Source organism: Medicago truncatula, chromosome 1 (assembly GCF_003473485.1).
Source record: "Medicago truncatula cultivar Jemalong A17 chromosome 1, MtrunA17r5.0-ANR, whole genome shotgun sequence".
NCBI lineage: Eukaryota > Viridiplantae > Streptophyta > Magnoliopsida > Fabales > Fabaceae > Medicago > Medicago truncatula.
Window position 1 is genome coordinate 1,159,279 of NC_053042.1, and position 22,694 is coordinate 1,181,972.

Genomic DNA, 22,694 nt, shown 5'->3' on the forward strand with positions numbered 1-22,694 from the left:
GACGTGGTTCAAAGGAATAAATTCAGTTAAGCTTAGATTTTCGCACACTATACTATTCCAAAGTGCCAAGTTCTTATTCGGCATTGCATTTTATAAATACCTGAACTGCGCATAGGAATGAATGAAGAGAAAGCCAATAAATGAGTAAAATGAAGAGAATGGAGAAAACCCTCTAAAAATGGGGGAAAGAAAACCTCCACAAGAAAGGGGAGGATGTGGTTTACCAATTTAGAGTGCATATTTATGAATGAGTAATCTTGTTACTTTATAAGTCTAATTGCATTATGGCATAGTTTTGACAAAAAAAAAGTGCTTCGCAACATTACTTCAATAATCAAGATCATTAATCAACACTTCCTTTACCATGATTCCAATGTCAATAAACACATTTCACCAAATCAGTCACCAATGAGTTCCATATACATTATACACCATCACACTCACTTCATTTTTGGTAACTAATTTAACAAACAATCAAGGGGAAGACTAAAGAAAAAAAAGACCATTTGATACATACACCACTAAGCACATATATAAAGTTTTTCATAGAAAGTAGTACTATTTTCTATAACATAACATGCAAATCTAATAATACAAAACATGGCATACACAAACTTGGATATTCTAACTGGACACTACAATAATGTGGTAGCGTAAAATATTTATGGCCATAAGCTAGTCAAAGAGCTCACAGCATCACTATTAACTCCATTGTTGAAATCATGACTGCAAGATATATCAAAATCTCCAAGTCCAATAGCTGAATTCTGTCCACTAACACCATATGAAGCGTCGTTTCCATGTACGGTGATGGTGGGCGAAACATGCGCCATGCAACGGAGATTACTATTGTTGATTTGCGGCGGAGTGGTGTTCAATTGACTCTGATTTTGGAGAAGCTGGTTGTTGAAAGTGGGCAAAGTGCCCCTAGAGACCATGTCCTCTGCTAACTTCACCTAAATTGGACAGAAAATTCTTTATTAGGAACTCAATACAAGATTTATACTACTAGTATATTAAATGAATTTGATGATCTTGGTCATTAAACAATAGAGATTTTGAATTCTTGATATATAATCACGGTATGAATTGTCCGATATGTCACAACATTTTTTTCCTTCTTTTGAAATGACAAATGTAAGTAGTTAGTTATTATTCCCTCCGTTTTTGCAATCTGATCGTAATACACGGAGAAGAACTTGTAAAGTGGTATATATATACCTTAGCTCTCAAAGCTTCAACATCGGATTTTAGTACTCGGTTGTTAGTGTTAGCATCGCGAAATTGTTGGCTGGCATCTGTAAGCTGCTTAAATAGGCTTGCATTTTCCAGCCTCAATTGTTCAACCTAAGAAACAAAATACAATAAAATTCTCATAATGGAAATTGTAAAATAATAACCAGTGATTTCAAAGATCTATTTAATTTTTGTTTTGTTACAAAAGATGTATGTAATTAAATTTCTAAGTTCAATTAATTACCTGAACCTCAAGGTCTGCCAAATGTGCTTGTTTCCTTCTTCTGGATCTTCTGGCAGACTCACGATTAGAAACCTTCCTGAAATCATGAAAATCACAAAAGAGTGAATTTAGTTTTAAGATTGCGAAAATTAATTTTGATTGATTAATTTTGGAAAATTGACTTTGATTAAACATGAGTAAAATAATTTATGTTTTGATATGTTTACACGAAAGTTGAACAATAAATTTGAATAATATAAAATCACGTTTAAAGGCAAAAATTACAAACCATATAACTTCAAGTTGGAATAAAATCTAGTAAAATAATCAATTATAAATTTATAATTAGAATTCCAAAGCATACCAAAATCAGTTTTTAAGTCTTCAAATTTTCTTTTAACTGTGGCCAAAGTAAATTCAAATATGCACTAAGTTGAAAGACATAAACTAAATGTGAGAGAATTAAACTTTTTTGACAAATATGTGAACTTTAGGTTGAACCCTTTTGTTATCATCATATACATGTGGCAATAATTTTATTTTATTTTATACAAACTTACAAAGCCACCTTGTTAGAGTACAATTTCTCTTTCCCTAAAAAAATATTATGATTTCTTTTATTTGTAAACTCATGTGTATATAGTAACCTAATAAAAGCTCTTTTTTAAATTAGGACTCAGTTGCATCATGCTTTGGCCAACATTAAGAATTTAAAATAAGTTGAAATTAATGTTTGAGATACCTTCTAAGACGCTTCATATCAACAGGGTTTGTACTTTGTTCACAAGGACCTGCTTCATCATCTTCATCAGATGGATCACGTGAGGAACCACTTGTAGTAGTCACTCCTTTGGTTTGATTTTCTCTACTACTGCTTGGTTTATTAGCTGACACTGGACTTGTAACTATCCATTATAAAATTCAATCCAAAATAAGCTCTATGATATATATAAACTAAGCTTTCTATATGAACAATATATATAAAACTATTATGGTGCTAGACAAATAAAATGTACATACAATGAAGTTATCTATAAAGGGTAACTTGATGTTATATTTGAAAAAAGTTGATTCTATAGTTCAACTATTTATCAATAAGACCCCAACCATTGCATCATAACACAAAAAGACAAGGATATTTCATTTTCTGAGCTTGCTTTTTGAATCTTGAATCTTTTTACTATAGAGCTTAAAATTTAGTCCTACAATTATCTTAAGGTCCCAACTTGCCAACTTCATGATCACACGGATTTCTTAAATTTATGGAATTCATATAACAAAAACACGACCTTTTTTAAGACTCCACTTTATATTTATCATTATATTGATATTTTGTTCATGTGTTTTTCTATATCTTTAAAGAGTTAAATTATTGACAAAACATAAAATAAAAAACCTAACTTTGACATTTTAATTAGCGACCAGAAACATATTTCTTTGTGTTGGTTTCCAGTACTTATTGTCGTTTCGTCTATCTACTCAAGAGAAGAACCATATCTCTTGTTTTTTTACTTTTTTTTTTGTTCATTCAATTTTTGCTAGCATAATTTATACTGGTATATATGTATGAATATATATGTATATAACATAGAGTATTACCGGTGGCAGAAATGGATGATTGAGACTCAATAGTTGCAGTGATGGTGGAGTTCTTGGGAGTGAGGTTTTGGGAGCAAACAAGAATATTATTTGTTGGTTCACCACATGTTGAAAATGAAGTTACAGCATCCTGCAATTATGAAGGGTTGAATATTTAAGAACAATTGTTTATTTTTTTACAAGATTAAGAGTAATGTTATTTGTCAAGAAAGTGTTATACAAGAAAGAGAAAAATACATAAAAATAAAATATTCGACCAATCAAATTATATCTATTTGATCATACATGAGATCGTACGTGGTTAGAGAATTCTTTCGTTTCTTATCGAACTTCTCTCATGATAATAAATATTTTTTCCTGAATTAATAGGTTGGCAACTCAATTTTGCCTAATCAATTTTTCATATGTAGCATGATTTGTTACCTTCTTTAAGGATATTCCTTTCATTTACACGTCTTTATTTTTTAAAAAAGAAACAATTCATTAGGTTGTTTTTGCTTTCCAAGCAAAAGGTATAAATCAAAACATAAAAGAAGATCCCCTAAATAAAAACAACATAGAAAAGCTAAGCTATAAAAGGAAGTAACAAAACACTCCACCTCTTTCACAAGGACCCACTAAGATTGTGGGCAATAATACTATTACTAGCTTAGGACCACTTCATGAAAAGTAAATATAGAGTGATACATATTTGTTAAGAGTCTATTGGCTAACTACCTAATAGATGCAATGCATGGGAGATAATTTTCTTATAGAAGGCCAAAGGAATGACCCATGTTGCTCTATTATATTCCTTTTCTATTCATTTTTTACCATATTCCTTTTCAATTTGTCACTTGTAAAACAAGTGATTTTTTTAATAGTGTTTGATTGAAAATATATAATAGAAAAGAAGAGAGGGATTGCTATAATTCATTATTTTCTTGGTTAGTTTTTTTAGGAGAAGCATAGGGTAACCTAATTCATCTTACTAAATTTTAGATCACATGTGATATTGAAGGAACTTGGAGAGGAGAGAAAATATCATTTAGATATGATAATGATGCAAAAAATAAATTAATCTTCGACTAAATATTAACCAAACAACAAAAATAGGGTTTTTTTCTGTTCCTTCATTCAAATAGAAATCTCATTACATCAATCTTTTCGCTTCCCTCGTTTGAGAGACATGTCTAAAGCTTGGTCGTCAATTAGTAACTAATACATTAAAAAGAAATTTAGTTATGTTGACTTCAGACCTCTATCGCAACAACATATATAGCGAATAACCATTGTATGGTTTGGAAGCCAATAAAATCCTTGTCTTAGTCTTCCTTTTGAAATAAAAGTATCTAATTTTGTGTCCATGCATGTTTAATGTTTGACTATACCTCGAAAATAAATCACCTTATGCAGAGAGAATCTATGGCAAGAAACCAAATATTGAAACATGAACATCTATAGGCGAAGCTTAGATTCTCAAATTAAGTAATATGTCAATTATTGTGTCCCAAAGTAAAAGACAAAAAAATGTAAAAAAATTAAGTGAAGATCCTCATAAAGTAGTGCGTTCCCACGAGTTCAAAAGACAACACAATAATATAATCAATAATCATAATAATAATAATAATAATAATAATCAATATAATAACAAAAGAGTATAGTGCACATCATCATGCCTTCTTCATCACTAAACAAAGTCCCTGATGACGTGGCCTTCACAAGTTCCTTTGCTTCACCCTTTAAATATACCAAATTCCATTCACATAAAAAAAAAAAACTCTATTCTATTCAATCTTAATTCTTTGATTTGGAGATCAAAAGCTCTATCACAAAACCACAGGTTTCATGCTTGCTTTCTTTTTGGTAGAATTACGGTTAATCACTAAAATATTATTAATTTAGAATTTCAACAAAATCAGATGTTATTGTGATTTCGTCAAATTCATGCACTTCATAGATATACTTCAACCAAATTTATTATTTTGTCATAAAGTTACTTACACATATTAACCCTCCAACAACTGGAATATCTCTAATCACTAATTATTAACATTAGATAAGACAAGATAGAGCTATAAAATATATCAATTATAAACATCGATTTGATTGGGAAAGAGAATTAAAAAATAGAAATTTAATATAATAATATTGTGTTGATTTCTAAATTTGTATCAATATATCATTATTTTTTGTCAAATAGTCTAGACTAAATTTTACATTTTAAGGTGAATAATCGGGTGTCGATTATGCTCACGCATGGATATATCATTTATATAAACAAAGTTACACATATCAAAGTAGAAACTCCAAAGGAAAAACCATTACCAGCAATAAAAAATGATGATTTAATAATTTTAATGGGTTTTAGTTTATTTTTAATACAACCATAGTTAGTAGGGAAACGTTTTGAGCAAAGCTTGAAAGTCACGTTAGAGGGATTTTTTTGATAGAGTGCATAGTGTGTGAGAGTGAGAGAGCACTGACCAGATTATGAAAATCGGCGGCATTGGCGATGTTATCAGAGCAAACATCGCCGACACCGAGGAATGGATCCACCTTAGACGGTTTTACATCGTTGTCGTCGATTGCTGTTTCGACGGTAACGGGCCGCTTGGTGAAAAGTTCATGATCAAATTCTGCTGTGATCCATTTGAGGTCATCGAAGCTGGAGAATATGGAGGTTGCTGGCAGAATGGTGCTCCATTTTGGTTCCATTTTGAAGGAGAGAAAAATGGAAAAGAGGAGAGAGAAAAGAAGAAGAAAAGGGACTAAGAGAAGCTGCTTCGTGCCTATAAATAGGCAAAATTTGAAACATTAGATGCGTGGTATAACACGAAACCTTGATTCTTTATTTTTTATTTTTTAGTTTAAATAAAAAGTTAAAATGTTCACAACAAATTTAAAATATAATTTTTTGTACGGGTGTTAAAATAAAAATCCATAAAGATTAGCACAACATATTGTATCAAGATTGTTAGACTGAATATATTTTGTGGTCTCTTAGATTTGAATTCAGAATTTTTCACTTTGTATTTATGTGTTTATAATGGTTGGTTAATCACATTTTATCTGTATATCAAAAAACATCTATGACCTTGAAAATAGAAAATTACTACTCCTCACTCATATTAGTCAAACTATTTGACTATTTTAGGTTGATTTTTTGAGCAAAATTATTTAAGGTAGACTAAAAATATGAATAAACCAACTTGGTGTGTGAGAGGTTGACATCATGAATCTTCTCAATAATTTGGTTTCAATTCATGTGCTCGTCTATTTGAGAGGTAGTACTGTCTGATAAAAAATCTGATGGGTTGTTGTCGACTCGAGAATTAGACTTATAACATGTCCAAAAGGTTGGACCTGAGTCATGATTGAAGCCGTTCATATTCAAACTAATCCAAATTAAAATCGCAAACTAATCCAAAATAACTCAAAACCATGCAAAGTCTAACAAATCAAATTTGTTTGGATGTCTTTTCCAAAAATTGCTCAGATTTGATTGGGGCGTCTATCCAATGTCAAAGTTTCTAATTACACTAGGTTAGCAAAAATATATAACTAAAGATTCATATTTATGTTGGACATGTCTCAAATAGGATAACATTCGATGGAGGGAACCTATGAGAACCCTAAATAAATAAAATTTGAATAAGAAGTTTAGGCGAGCTCCGCTCCAAGTGCTCATTAGGGTTAGTGCATATGTCAAGCTCAAAGAGTTTTTACGGGGATCACCCATTAAAAATGTCCTCACTTCAACAACGATAATTTAACCTATGATCTTTTACGTGAGTCAACTTCTTGTAATTAGTCAACATTCATCGACAATTATTTATTAAATTTGATAAAAACTATACTGAGTTTAGCATTAGATAATAATTTATTAAAATTACTTTTGAATGGTTGGAAATATTTCATAGAGGCAAGTTTTTGTTTAGTTTGTTATTTAATGATGTTTTTGTAGATATTTTAACAAAAGAGTTAAAATATATTTTCTTCATTTTACATTGAATGACACTTTAAAAGAAGAAAAAAATGCTTCAATATAAATGTCATTTTCAGTTTTCAATGTATCAATTAACTTTTTTTTTTAAAATTTAAGTCCTAGTTTAGTCAAATAAAAGTAGATTTTATACTTAATTGAGTCAAGCCCACTATGTGAACACCTCCAGTTGAGAGATTTATTGTCTTCTTGGTGTACTCTTAGGTTTATACTCTTACCTCTCTTTACTGTAATGATGTTAAATCTAGAGTTCTCTTTGTATGCTTTATTATGCTCACTAGGAACTAAACTCTTTGTGTTGAAATATGTGAAATCAACACACACAGTCCTTGATAATGTGACTTGTATCCTCCTTTTTTAAGGATAAATTAATCTCGCACCGTGCATGACTTTAAGAGACATATCACGTTGTTGAAAGTGTCTACCATATAATTTTTATGCGTAGGACTTTGAACTATGCAAAGCAAAAAGGATGATTACAAAAATGTGAGTTTGAAAGCCTTGATTCATGAAATGAAAAACATGTAGTAACCTTGAAATTAAACCTAAGTGATTTAGATGGTCGTTATGATGGATTTCTATCACATTTCCAAACACAAGCATTGTAATAAAAGGACAATTGCTAGGGTATGGAAGTGTCTCATGTAGTCGACGATAGATTGATGTGAGAAAAACATTAAGAGATCTTGACAATAGATTAATTATTACTTAAGAGTCTTCTACATTCTTAAGATCGAGACAACGACTTGATTTGTGTTGATTTGACAAAAACAAGAGTAAATGAGTACATGTTATATTCTGGTTTTTATTTTTATTTTATCGATGCTAATTAAATCATCGTCTCAGTTGTGAGCATGAAGAATACCATGAATGACTCTACATCTAAAATATAATATCGATTATCGTTGGTAGAGTTTTAAACATCAATTCACCGTAAACTATATATTACAATTCTTCAACCTAAAAATTGTCTTATAAAAGATCAAATTTAGGTAAGTAAGTTGGCAGAGAAGAGTTCCAAAAACATGCGTGATCTTGAATAATCACGTGGTGCAATACTGGAAAGCTCTCCCATAATATTCTTGTATACATTCTTAATTAATAAAAATAATAGAGCTGCCATACCTATCCCCCATAAATAAATATTAAAAAAACGTATAATTATTGGAGTTATGGTCTACAAAAAATAGACAACCTCCCTAACACATCTCAAAATTTTCCAAGTGAAGAGTCATAAATTCAAAGAAAAATTGAAGTTTATTCTAGAGCAAAGTACACTACTAATTTTATTTTATTTTAAAATTGAAAAATGAAACTTTCAAAAGTTGGGTCACATTAAAAAGAAAAAGACATTAGGTTTTGTCTTTAGTTTACTTTTACAAACCTATGTCATGTCAATTAATTTTTTTTTAAAAAAGTATTTGGTAGCAATAATATTAAGAATCCTATTAACCACAGTTGGCAATCAAAGATTTAATGATGCAAAAAGTTCACATAACAAAGTGACAAAGTGGTTAAGCAACATACAATGGGTACAAATCTAAGAAAGCATTGTGCCATTAAAATAATTGTTATAGGAACCACTCAATGAGACGAGGTACAAATTCCAAACTCTCACAAAGCCACCGTGCAAAAACTTTTACTTTTGGAAAAGCATTAAAGGCATTTTCCCCATCTTGGATGTGGCTTATGAGACAATGGAATGGCATCATTCAAAGGTAAAGAAAGAGTGGCAACTAGTGTTTGATCAATTAAAAGTAGGTTTCTTAATGTGTAAGTTCTTATTAAAGTAATGGTGATTGATTGGGACAAGCACCAAACCTTGTAAACAAATAAAAAGTTGTAAACGTGGTTATGTTTTTGTTTTTATTTTTAAACTAAGGAAAAAGGAAAGCCTTCATTATTTGTGTTATCATCATCACTCAATATACCAAACTTTTTGAACTAATTATACTTTTTGTTGTTGTTGAAATAGCTTCATTCCATGCTAGAATAAACGACATTTTGATCAAAATGATCAAGCAATAGTGTATTAATAAAAGAGTAGCAATAATTTTTCTCAGTATTCACTCTTTCATTGGACTAAAATCATACAGAGGGGTGCTGTTTTATGTGGTGCCTATTCTTATTGGACGAAAATCATTCGGAGGAGCACTACTTTATGTGATATCCATTTTTAATATGATAGGTTTGACATGAACTTTATTCAATAATAGTGTGAATGTTAACCCATTTGGGGTTGACCTAGTGGTTGGCTTGAGATCTTGGAGTGTGCTCCTCTCAAGGTCTTAGGTTCGAATCTCTCTAGTGCCAATTTCGGTGGACAAGTCCATACAGAGCTTTGCTCTGACTTAGAACAGGGCCCTTGCAAGTGGGCAGTGGAATTGGTCCCTCGGATTAGTTAGTATAAAACAAAAATAATAGTGTGAATATTGAAGAAAAAAAATTGAATAAATGTTGCTTACGTTTCACTTAAAAAATAACAAGCATATTGAGGTATTTTTCATCTATTGTAATAAGAAGCCAACTCTATTAGTTATAAGAATATGGATAAAATTAGAAACAAATTGTACAGAAACTAGTGAATCAAATTTTGTATCTAAAAGTTGGAGACCAAATTGTCTAACACCTATAATTAAGTTTGGCTTAACATAAGGTGAGTTGGAGACCAAATTGTCTAACACCCTAAAATGAGCAAATTACTTCATGTACACAATGTTTGTATGGTATGAAGTCGTAAAATTAGTAGATTATGTAGGTTATAAAGTTAGATATATTGAACCTAAAATAATAGCTTACTTAAGCTTACAATTAAACTAGCCCTCCTCAATTTTGAAAAACTGAATGAGTGATGTGATCATTTACACACATGTGTATATGAATTAAATCAGCTAGGTAGTTGATACTTGGAGTGTTCAATTTGAATTTGATAACTTTAAGTGAAAACTTGTCATTTTCGATTCATGGTTAGGATCATATATCAAATACTTCTCAAACTCTATCACATATTCATATGCACTATACTAAAACACACACAGTTACATGTCACATTTTCTAAATCATGTTTAAATAATTTTATCATTGGTTTGAGACTCCACGATCAAAATTAATAATAGTATCAAACTGTTACCATTCCATCCATGACGGCTTTTTTAATGTGTGATCAATTTCTTTATTGTTGATTTTTCTTATCTATGAACCATACATTTCGCTATTAATTTGTTTAAAGCAGAAAGACTTATATCTTATATTTGGGTGGCACATAAAGACACACTAAGCTTGCAAGAAAATGCAATATGGTTTGTTTAATGAAGGAGATAAAATAGAACCAATTTAAATTGTTACTTTTTTTGTACAATTACAATTTCATTGAGAATATGAAGGGTGTGAGACCATCTTTAGAAAGAGCAAGATGATGTTTGATAGCATGGTTCAACCAAATTTATCTATGTCTCTAACGATAGAGTGGCTGTATTTTCTTTCTATTTTTATTAGAGAAAGAATAAAGTTTACAATTTACAACTATGAGATTTAAAGACCGTTTGAAATATTAAAAATACAACTTGAAAGTTAGTAAAACTATAGAAGCTTCTAAATCAATTCTACCTAATCTATAATTATATAAAATAAGTTCTACTGAATCTAAATAAAATATAATTTATTAAAATTATAGATTTTACTGAAGGCCAAAAGGAGAAGATATCGACACCTCAAATAACATAATAATCTAATCATAATAAAATCTATATTAAAAATAACATAATCACAAAATGTCTGCATCACTAGGCTTTTAGGGTCCAAACTAAGTCACTAGACTGAGTATATAGCTTATTGACATATTTTTGAGCTTTAAACTAGACTGGTTCACCTAAATGGTCCTCCTTAGAAATTATGTGATCATTGATCAATTACTTTCGTATCATTTTGAGTTTTGACTAGCACATTTTTCCATTATTGAAGAGAAGAAAGAAAAGTGTACCTAATTAATTGAGTTGATTAAGTTCACTCACAATTAAATTTAAATTCTTTCTTCAACTCTTAGTCTTGTAAGTGTGTCCTAAATGTTTAAAGATTGTAAAAATATTTGATATGTTGAGATTAAATTAGATTCAACACTTCTCTGCTTCTTAACCTTTTGTGTGAGTAAAATTCGTCACTAAGCTTTTTGAAAAGAAAAAAAAAAATCTCCAAAAAAATCCTAACTCTTAGTGAAATTGTCGGTTGTGTAAAGGTTGTTTTACTATTTCAAGTATAAAGAAAATGGCTTAATCACTCACCTAAATGAAAACTACATGAAATTCTATTTAAATTTAAGATGACAGTTGATTGAAAATTCAATTAAACAAAACTGACTAAGTTGTTTTCTTTCTAAACCTTAGTTGTCACTATGTTTCTTCTTCTTTCTCTGTCGAAGATGGATGATTTAAAGTTAATTTTGACCCAAAATCACCTATCTAAATTCTTCGTATGTAAAAAAAAAATAGGAAAAATGTATTTCGGTTATAGTCACACCAAATACAGTTTTAATACGTTGTTTATTTGATTCAGATTAAAAGTTAAACTTTAATCAAGTGTAAATTTAATCAATAACTTTGGTGTCATCAACGATGCAGATAAGAAAATATCAGTATTACGGAGACTTGTGTATAGTCATATTTGTAAGTATATATATTCGATTGTTATTAACACGGATGTTGTGAGTTTATTTGCATATTTATTATTTTTGTTTTAGCAACTTTGAATTTATATTATATTGATGTATTCTATCGATTTAAAAGAATGAATATCGTTTATTTTTGTCAAAACTTTTTTAATAATTTATATGATTTCGTACTTTAGAAGTCAAGTCATATATTTTAGGATTGCGCGATTCCTAATTTAATGTCCAACGACACAATTGCTATCTGCTAGTTAGGGATGGACTAGATGGAGATAGCACGTGTAGAGTTTTCAAAAGCCAACTGCATGATTGATTAACTTGTTTAGAGTGTAAAACCTTTTACCTTAACATCTATTCAAATCACGTTATGATAACATTTTATTTTTGGTAGGTTTTGTTCTAAATATTGTCAAAAATATCTATTTAGTGTGATTTGATTGATGCACATATTAATAATTTGAGTAATGATATATGAACATCATTTTAGTATAACCAACAACTCTTTTGTAATTTTTTAATATATTTTTAATAATTTTGATTTGCGTTTCTTCTTACATTATTAAAGGGTGTTGCATTAGTTATTCAATTTTGGTTGTACATATAACACAACTCCTCCAACATTATCTTTAAAATTCAACGAAACTTGAAAAAATTAAATAGCATTTTGTTTCATAAACTAAAATTTCAAAATACATATGATTCTTTTTCCTTTTTATTTTTTGTGAACAAAAGGGGGTTAGCCCCAAACACAACCAAATTTAAAACCTCAAGTAAACAATTCTAGAGTTATTATCCAACGTATCAAATGAAATAAAATTTGAAGGAAGATTTAAAATGTGCGCAACACCATTGAGAGACAAACCATGCTTTGCAAGAGCATCATAATAAGTTCAACAAACATAGTTAAGAAAATAAAATCAGAAACTAAAATCTCAAACCCATCATAATTGAATTCCAAAATTAAGTTTTAAAAAAGGGATGCAAAAAAGCGACCAACATATATCTTCGATACCAACGCTTGCATGCATTTAATTTTCAAGAACAAAAAACACATGATCAATCCAAAGGCCACACCAGACATGGTTTAGTGATAAACAGATTCAAAAACTACAAATCTCTTTGAATTTTACAAATTCAGAAACTAAACAAATGCTATCCTTCTCATCTCATCAGTAAGAAAGCAACAGAAGTATCAATTACTCAAATGTCAAATGAAGACAAGATGGAGATCTCATGTCATTATCTTGGCAGACCTAACAAAAAGACTGTCCACGACTTTCCCAACATTAGAAATGGTCTCTAAAGTTGCAGGATATATAGCATCAGTTTTAGGATCGTCAAAGATGACAAGGCATCCAGCACCTTGATCCAATGTCCCGGCGAATTTCTTGTCCAAAATCATCTGAGACATCTTTCGCTCCACGTGATCAATGGGAAGCTCAATAAGTTCAGCAATATGTGCAATTTCAACCCTTGAGAATGGTTCAATCAATCTGCAAAGATTCTGCTCCAGAAGGGTATCATACAGGGATGTCAAGTGCCTATGAACAATTGGATCATCACCCAACTGTGCCTTGAAGTCTCGTAAAGCAGTTTCAAACAATTTCAGGGATCTTTTGGAATGAGCATCTGCAACAGCTTTCATTGCATCCAGATCAGGTCCAAGATATTGCAGGCCTGCTTTAGAGGATATGATTCCAGCCACATCATCGGCTTGACTAACCATGATCTTACACAGCAACATGTATTTCAGGCTAAAGACAGCTTTGGGATCTTCAAGAGCATTGAAAGACTCAAAAGCTTCAAAGAAATAACTGTATGCAGTTTTGTAATCTTTCTCTTCAGCATGAAGAATCCCACTCTGCAAATCTATGGCACCTTGTTGAGCTGGTGGAACATAAATAGCATTTGCAGCTGTTCTTGCAGCTGTGAGGGCAGCTTTTGCTTTGGGAAGATTTTTTAAGGAGAAGTGTAGCTTGCTTTCAAGCAAGTCTATGTCTACAAGTAGGAGTTTGTCATCTAGCCTTCTAACCTCTTTGACCAAGCCACTAAGGAGAGTCAAAGCTTGTGAATATTCCTTACTTTCCATCAGAAGAGTAGCAAGCCTTGCCTCAATTCGCTGCCTCAGAAAGGTACGCTTTTCATCGCGAGTCCATTGCACCATTTCTTTGCATAGTGAAATTTGTAACTCAGATGTCCCTGGTATTTTAGCAACAGAATCAATTATTCCCCTCACAATCTTTGCAGTTTTTGCCTTGGGAATCAAGGAAAAGAATGACCTCAACTGAGTGAGAAGGCTGCGCAGATCTTCTGCCCTATTCTCTTGCCTGAGAAGGTCGGTGAGGTTTGTGATAGCCTGCTCTTTCATGCGCAGAGCATCAGGGGATGAAGAAGGATCACCAAGCACACGATAAAGAATGGAGATAGACTCAGATGGGTCTTTAGCCTCCAATGCCTGAGCAATAGACTCTGTTGTGGCAGGAAGGAAAGAAGACATGGCTGCAGCTAGGACAAAGTTCTGCAAAAAAATACATTTTGTCAATGGAGAGAAACCTGAAAGCCAACAAGTTGTGCATTACAATCAATTATTGAGTGAAAGATATAGTGTAAGAGAAGGCGATGCAGGTCAAATTCCATTAGATGATCATGGGAGACATGGATAGAAACACATGAACTTGCACCAAGCTTCGAACCTAGTTAAAGAGGAAGAAGATCCCCAAACCTTGCAAACCCATTAACACTACTGACAAATCATGACACTTACAATTAAACAACTCAAGACACAAATTCACAACAGCAAACAGACAATTAAACTTTAAGTAACTGTAATACCAAATATACAAAGGAAAAGAAGGTAAATGTATAACTATCAGCAATAAGATCTATCAAAATTGAAAAGTAAACTTCATGGTTTTACTTTGGTTTTATACAGCAATAAATAAAAGTACAAAACGAATGTTGATATAAATTTGAAACAGAAATTGTAAAGGTGTCTTTTTCCATCTCTACATGTATTATACTGCTATACCAGGCATGCTGAGAAAATAATGTGCGGTACATAATGAAAATACAATTTCAAACAGTCAAACTAACTCATCAATGTCAAGAGAACGGGTAGTCTAATCAGATTTGGTTTTCTGTTTTGGGTTTGTCAAGTGACAAAAGCGGGTGACACAAGATACGGCAAAGGGAGATCTAAATTCAAGTACACAGCCTCACAAATTTTACCAGAGATTCTCATCTATGTCTATCTGTGTATAACCATACCACAAGAAAAACTCAGATAGTTAGAGGACTCAAATTCCTTTTTATTTACGAGTAGACAGCACAGAAAAACAGATTAGCCTTCGCTGGACACGTGACCGACCATGAATCATTGACCAAAACTAAATTATATTGTGCAAATGAATTTCAACAACTAGAATGTTGAATGTTCAACTAAATGGATAAATAATTTAAAGTTGTCTATTTATTTGACGCAAACATGTATGAAACCTAACTCTCATAGAAAAGGAAAGAAAAGTTTTTGTTCCAAGCACAACATGTTAATGTTTAGAAATCTACATATCATGTTACAAACATAGGCATACATCATACATATGATCTGGGTGCAATAATTGAAAGAAAGTTAATTAGAATCATTAAAAGATAACACAGAGAGCACTGACATGAGGCAACACAAGTATAACTTATCTCTTGAAGGCAATCACAACAGTTGTCAACACTACCGTTTTCAGAAATTGCAGAAGAGACCAAGGAAATCCCTACTAATATTGTAAGCATCCATACCTATTTAACACCACATTGCTTAATGACTAAGGACGGTAACCAAATCCGCACAATAAAGGAAATGGGCAATTAGGCCCGCTTTCCCTAAGCTGGATTAGAAATACACACATCATTTGATGATTTGAAATATGAATCACGCCACTAGCACTCTAGTGATTATGTAAAACTACTGTGAGCTTAGTAATGAGCAAATATGAGCCAAATCAGAGCTTGTTTTGCTTAGGCTCAGCTCACCAAGAGCCGAATCTTAATTACTAGGCTCTAGCTCAACTCAGTTAAACCCAGCAGGCTATTTGATCTAAACGAACCAACATATTTCAATATATTAATTGGGTTTAGGCTCAATGAGGTAGACTCAAATTTGTAACTCAACAGAATAATACCTTTTGCACATAATCTTGAAAACAATATATTAATTGATTTGATCAAAATCTCATTCCACATTATAAACAACCAACTTCTCAATATAGCTTCTCTAACACAATAATCAATAAAAATTCAAATCTCACCAACTTTAGCAAATACCCACCAAAAAACCCTAAAAAACTTCTACTTAATCTTATCTCACAGTTACAAGCAAAATCAAATTAAAACTGAAATTAACACTTACGCAAGTAAACCAAAAACACAAAAATACAAAATTTCATGCTTCTATACAAATGACACGTAATTTTCCCCAATTCAGCAACCAAATAAACAAAACCCATATCAAAATTTGCACAGAAATTAAGAAACCTAGAATCTCATACAGCGAAAAAATAACGATGAAGTGACATACTTGGATTGAATGGAAGATGAGCGAAATTTGTGATAATAGTAACCGAGCGAGAACAAAAGAAAGGGTTTTGGTGTTGAGATGCAGAGAGAGAGAGAGAGAGAGAGTGAAGAAGAATGAAGAACTTTGCTTGTTGCTCAATACAAGAAGAATACTTTGGGCTTTTCTATCATTTTGCTATTGGACTTTCTTTTTAAAATTTGCACATACTTTGTGTTTAGGCTTTACTCTTTGCACCCTCTTTGCATGCTCTGCTCGAACTTTTTCTCATCAGTTGTGCTATATTGATTTTTTGGTCACTTTGATTTTGTCACATTTACAAAAAAAATCATTTTATGTATTTTAAATATTTGAAAGAATGAATATTGTTTTATATGAAAAAGAAAAACTATGATATGTTGGTATGAAGAGTTTAATCATGAATTTTACTAATTGTTCCCGCATTAACTTTTTATAAAGTTTAAAATACTTATGTGATTGTTAGACGAAAACTATGAAAGAATAGATTGTCAAACTCGGATATTTACATCAAACTCGGTTTGCCTAAGTAAAATCGACTCATAAACTCAACTTGTAAGAGTTTACATGATGTTAAAAAAATTTGTATACATGACATATGTACTTATCTTCTATACTATATATAAAGAGAATAAAGGACTTAGGTTGTCTTTTCATTTTTCCAATTATACCCTTAAACAAATATTGTTATAATAGATGCTACATTTTTTTAAGGGTCCTATAATAATGTTATATTGTGGGTATCGTAAAAAAATTATACTATATTTATACCTATACTATATATAAAGAAAATACATGATTTTGAGCTGACTTTTTTCGCTATCAATTATAACATTATACAAATTTTTCTAATAAGATGTTATATGGTTGGTGTCATTAAAAAATATAACATTTATAATAGTATATTTTTTATGTTGTTCGTGTCATTGAAAAATATAAGTATAGTTTATTACCATTTAAAATTTGTCTATAAGAATGTTATAGTGTTGGTGTCATTAAAAAGATAAATATAATTTGTTATAATATGATAGTGCAAAATATATACATATATTTTATTCAAAATCAAAATTTTATAAAAACTATCGTTGGTAATTTATACGCATTAGCACGATAAATTAAGCTAACAGACAGGCATAGAATGCTCGTCTGAACGTTAGTAATAATAATACTTATCCATTCAATTCAATTAAAATTATAAGCACACTCGACTTTCTAAAGAATCAAAGACACCATCACCACTGTCTAAAGAATCAAAGACACCATCACCACCACTAATCGCCCCATTCATCCTGCCCTAACTGTCAACAATATCACAAACTTCATTAAAATTACTCCACATATAGAAAAGAGTCAATAAAAATACATGGTCCAAGATATTTAAAATTCACACTAAAAGTTTTATGAGGTGGTTCTTGACCACACCATCGAACCTAACTCTTCCTCTCCCTCTCTCAAAGAAACTGACCCCAATCCTTTGAAAACGTCTTGATACCATAGTTTTGCAGTGGATTTATGGTACCATATCCATACTATCATTGAGTGTGAGTGTGACTTTTACTGCACAAACAGCCTGAGGCCGTCTCTTCACCATCTTATTTGATAATAAAAATTCTTGTGTGCTCTTTCTATTCAATTGTTTAATGTTGGTGCACCTGTTTCCAACGAACATAAGGTGCTTCAACTCGTTTCTGATCTCTCAAATGCCTATTGCTTTCAAATCCTTCATTTTAAAATTATGCTTCCTTTCTACAAGGCTCAGTCTATTGTTGTCTATGAAGAAAAACGCTGCCCAAACTACTATGTGTTTGCACTTAAAGTGCTAACCAATTTTACTCAAATGTTCACTTAAATCTACTATTTTATTATGTCGACGTATTCAAAAGAGTGAACTTTAGAATCATATGTGGTATTTTAGAAATGTAAAGACAAATAACGTTTGCTTTAAAATTGGGACCACATAATTCTTATTTTTGAGGGGAATGAACCACATATTTTGTTTCAGACGTATGTATAACTTAAATATAAAGCAAATATAAATTGGTAAAGCCTAAAACAAGGACTTTAAGAGCCTCACCTTTCGGCTAGTTTTCCTATATCCTTGAAATATTTGGTACCAAATAATATGAAAGAATTAAGAAACCCCCCACATTCTCGAACGCTATCAAAATTCTTTTATTTTGGTCAATTTTTTTCATTCTCTAAATTGGTTAATCTGAAGGATATGAAATTATTTAACATCTTATACTAGATCTCGCATTTTTTCAAGATTTTTCACACCTACTGATAGTCCAATTTGTATGTGTAAATACAAATTTTCAGGAGTTTTTACACTTGAGGATCGGCCACCAATTCAAAAGTGTTAAATGCAATTTTTAAAAATTTTACACATCAAGATTTGCAAATCCAAAGGTATAAAATGTTTATATTTCCAAAATTGTTTACAACTCAATTCATAAATTTTCATATTCTCCTTCAATTTTTTTTTTATTTTTTTTCATATTCATTAGTCTACATCAAACGGTTGGTATATAACAATATTTTAGTCTACATCAATATTCTTTTGCTATCAAACCAAACATAAGCATAATAACTGTCTAAATTCGAATTCTGATGAGTATAAAAGTATAAAATTAAGTTTGCATTAGATTTAGGCATAGACAGGTACTAGGTAGACCAAAAATAAAGAGATAAAAGAACATATAGAGCTGGCATACGATTACCAACACGTTAATGCAATCCGTTAATTAGGTTTCAAACTCATTGCCAAACAATTAATTAATTAGTAATTACGTAAGACTTTATTATAATGCCCATATTATATTTTTGAGTTTCATTTTTTGGGTCATCCCTTTTTTTTATATAGCTAAATAGATCTACATACTCTATTTTCATCCATTACCTTATTCAACAATCAACATTATTTTCGCCAAACTTTGGGAAAGCTTCATTTATGCACGAGGTTATAAACTATCCATAGACGGTTAGAATTTTGAAACTAGAGGAGAATGTCTAAGAGCGTTTAAATGAGATGATAAATATCTCTTCTAACACAATCAATATTTTAGGTTCGAATTTAGTCTTAGACATACACCAACATTAAAAAATTTATGAGGAGTTTGACATTCATCTGAGTTCCACAAAACTCGAGGAATTCGCAGTTGCGCGTGAAGGATATCCGATTTGCGACCAAACAACAGGACGAGATGAGAAGAAAATGATTCTTAAAACTGGTACAAAAAGTACATGAAAACAATAATGACAGAAATAGAAATGAATACCATCTAAACACAAAATTAGGTCATGAATCCACTTATGACCCACTACTAAATTAAACTAAGTGCAAGAGTAAGTAATGAACTTTTTTGCTTGTGCTTGGAAGTTTCAAGTGCCATAAACTTTTTCATTTTTGTTTTCTTCTTAAAAATAAAATTTATATCTTTTCACATCAAATAATCATTATCATCCTAATCACTTCAACATATATAGTGGAAACCATTGTATCAAGAAAATTTTAATTTGTTGAAGATGTTGACTAAGAACAATTCAATAACAAGAAAGAAAGAAAGAAAAAAAGTCACACACAATGCAACTTTTTATGTTACAATGACCATGTTACACATTTTTTTTATATCATAAAAATGCTAAAAGCATGAACTAATTCTAGAACAAAAAGCTTTAAGTTTCTTAGAATTTTTACCAACAATTGCAGTCACAATATTAAAACTTTAAAGGGTCACCACAATTGTTTTGTATATATATAGTGTCACTACAATATAGAAAATCTCAAATCTTACATATATATTTAATTAAACACATTACAATTATTTAAACATAATCCTCCTTTTGATCCACATTCATCTTTCCCTTTCCAGTAGTGTACACAAAATCAAGATTGTAAAGCACAGGAACCATAGCAAGAGAGCAAAGGAAAACCATAACAGGACCAAAAATCCATAGCAACAAAGGAAGTCCAGCATAGAAAAGCCTATTTCCAACAGCATTTAAAATGAAACCTTTCTCCAAAATTTCAAATATATATTCTGGTGTGACAAGTGACATAGGGTCTTGTGGTGTATTTATTAAAATGTTCACTTGATTAATGAACCTTATGGAAAGTGAATGGCAAAAGAATGAGAAGAGGAAAATTGTGAGGAGTGAGACATATTTTAGTGCAACCATGAATTCACCATGTGCTCCATAAATTGCATCATTTAGTGGCTTTTTCACACTATATGTGCTGCTTATAACTGCTGCTAGACCTGAACATAGTAAAATTGAGGTTGTGGCCATTAAGGTTGCCCCCATTATTGTGTTCCTTAGTGATTGCACAGCTAGGATGTTTTTCTTTTCATTGTCCTGTCATAATCAAATTTTAAAAGGGTTATAATAACCACATCATAAATAACGTTCAATAATTTGTTATAACCTAATGGTATTATTTTGAAGATATATTATTATAGAACTAGGGTTTAGAAGTCACTTTATATTTATCTTAATTATAAAAAGAGAGATTGAAAGCTATGTCTAGGTAGTGGTTTTAGAAGATGTGTTGATATGTCATTTGGTAAAGATCAGTGTAAATTTAATTTAAATAACTTTATTTTATTCAAAAATAAAAGTTAAAGAACTTTATATAAACAGTTTGTAGCACAAATCTAAGAATTTATCCTTTAAATTATTTTTATTACATTAGTTAGTGGATTTGTGCATGCACATTATCTTGGTCTAACAACAACCCACTCGAATTGGATATTCACCAAATTATACCATTTAGAAAGAACATTCTGTTTTGCTTTCTTTTGTGTTTGGTTGTTAGAATGACATTTTATCTTGTACGAACAAGAATAAATTAGGAAAAGCTAGATGAAAAGAAATATAAAAGGAATATGCAATATATAGGTATTAATTCTTATTCTTCAAGGAAATACTCTATGGTAAACTTAAACATGATTAGGTTAGAGATAAGCTAGTGATCAATCATCCCAACAATTTGATATTGAAAAATAATGTCCTGAAATAAACAACTAAATGGGACATCTACCAAATAGTTAAAGAATTTAAGCATCTACAACTTATAAAAAGTACCATCATAAAATCAATAAAATACCATCATAAAATATATGGTTTCTTGAAGTAATTGTTAAAAAAAAGTAATTGATACAATGATCATTTTTTTCATTTGAAGAAGGTGTGAAGGGGATAACATTCAATGATCAAACTTTTAATAAGTAAAAGAGTATGATTCATAATGATAAAGATTTATAGGGATAGTAAATAAACTAAATTTTAGAAAAGTGAATATATAAGTACCTTCATCATAGCATTAACCCAATTTCTACGACCACTAGCATTGATGCCAACAATGGTTGTGTGTGGTTGAGTTCTAACCTTATGCCAAAGCCAAACATGGTAACCAATGCTAATTAGCATTGCCAAAGGAACCAATATTACATCCAAATAGCATTTCCTCCATTCCATCTTTGTGTTTCTCCTAATAGGTAGTTTGTTATAATTCTTCTTATTCCTCCTCTTGTACTCTCTTTATGCCAAAGCAAATTTTGTTTTTGGAGTTAATGTATGTAACACTTCTCTACTATATATATATGGCAAATACCAACGGCGATGTATATGTGTTCACATCAATGAAAGATGTATGTGGACTTGTTTTGAATTCTTGTCTTAATAATCAAGGTTAAGAATAAAAAAACCACCCTTACTTTTTGGCTAAATTACAAAACTTTTCAATGATTTTCTATGTGAGAGTGGAAAATATTTCCCATCTTTTTGTCACATGCTTTTTCCTCCAATATAGTTCAACTTTAAGCCTTCTTTATTGTTGCCAATATTATTTCAACATTTTAAGAAAAAATTGTAGTTGGTAATGATATACGCATATACATAGATATAGTAAATATCTTTATCCTTTTGTTAAATTGTAGATTATCTTTATCCTTTTGTTTAATTGTAGATATTTCAAAATTCTCCAATAGACATCCAAAATTTACTAATAATCAAAATATTTCTAATCTACCTGGTCAAGTCAGGCTCCTCTAGGCATATCAAATTGCAATAGAAAATTATATGGAATTGAAGAAATTAATTATAATATCTCCATTTAGTCATATACTAGTTTAAAAATTCATGGTTAAATATATCATAACTTATCCCCGTGAGCTTAGCTCAGTTGGTAGGGATATTGCATATTATATACAGGAGCCGGGATTCGAACCCCGGACACTCCACTTCTTCACAATTAAATTGTGTGAGCTCTAGTCACTAGGCTACTTGACAAAAAAAAAAAAAAAAAATCATAACTTAATTACTCATAATGACGTGTCTCTATTTTTTTTATTGTTATATATATTTTATTTTATTATTGTTATATGTTTTATTTGTATACGAGTAATTC

At 30.8% G+C, this 22,694-nt stretch overlaps 3 protein-coding genes across 3 annotated transcripts; all 3 read right to left on the minus strand.

Moving 5' to 3' along the window:
- Window positions 1-343: 343 nt before the first annotated feature.
- LOC11425674 (basic leucine zipper 9) lies at window positions 344-5,810 on the minus strand. Its single transcript, XM_003588547.4, has 6 exons — window positions 5,525-5,810; window positions 3,059-3,188; window positions 2,202-2,364; window positions 1,481-1,556; window positions 1,222-1,347; window positions 344-956 (listed from the first exon to the last, which is right to left on the minus strand). Exons 1-6 carry the CDS (start codon window positions 5,753-5,755, stop codon window positions 663-665), a joined length of 1,020 nt encoding a protein of 339 aa, XP_003588595.1. The 5' UTR covers window positions 5,756-5,810; the 3' UTR covers window positions 344-662.
- A 6,893-nt stretch (window positions 5,811-12,703) lies between these two features.
- Window positions 12,704-16,410, minus strand: LOC11425675 (26S proteasome non-ATPase regulatory subunit 11 homolog). Its single transcript, XM_003588551.4, has 2 exons — window positions 16,271-16,410; window positions 12,704-14,221 (listed from the first exon to the last, which is right to left on the minus strand). Exon 2 carries the CDS (start codon window positions 14,198-14,200, stop codon window positions 12,935-12,937), a length of 1,266 nt encoding a protein of 421 aa, XP_003588599.1. The 5' UTR covers window positions 14,201-14,221; window positions 16,271-16,410; the 3' UTR covers window positions 12,704-12,934.
- Window positions 16,411-19,970: 3,560 nt separating this feature from the next.
- Window positions 19,971-21,933, minus strand: LOC11429802 (uncharacterized). Its single transcript, XM_039831792.1, has 2 exons — window positions 21,596-21,933; window positions 19,971-20,641 (listed from the first exon to the last, which is right to left on the minus strand). The coding sequence occupies exons 1-2, from the start codon at window positions 21,761-21,763 to the stop codon at window positions 20,111-20,113; spliced, it is 699 nt and encodes a 232-aa protein (XP_039687726.1). The 5' UTR covers window positions 21,764-21,933; the 3' UTR covers window positions 19,971-20,110.
- Window positions 21,934-22,694: the final 761 nt, after the last annotated feature.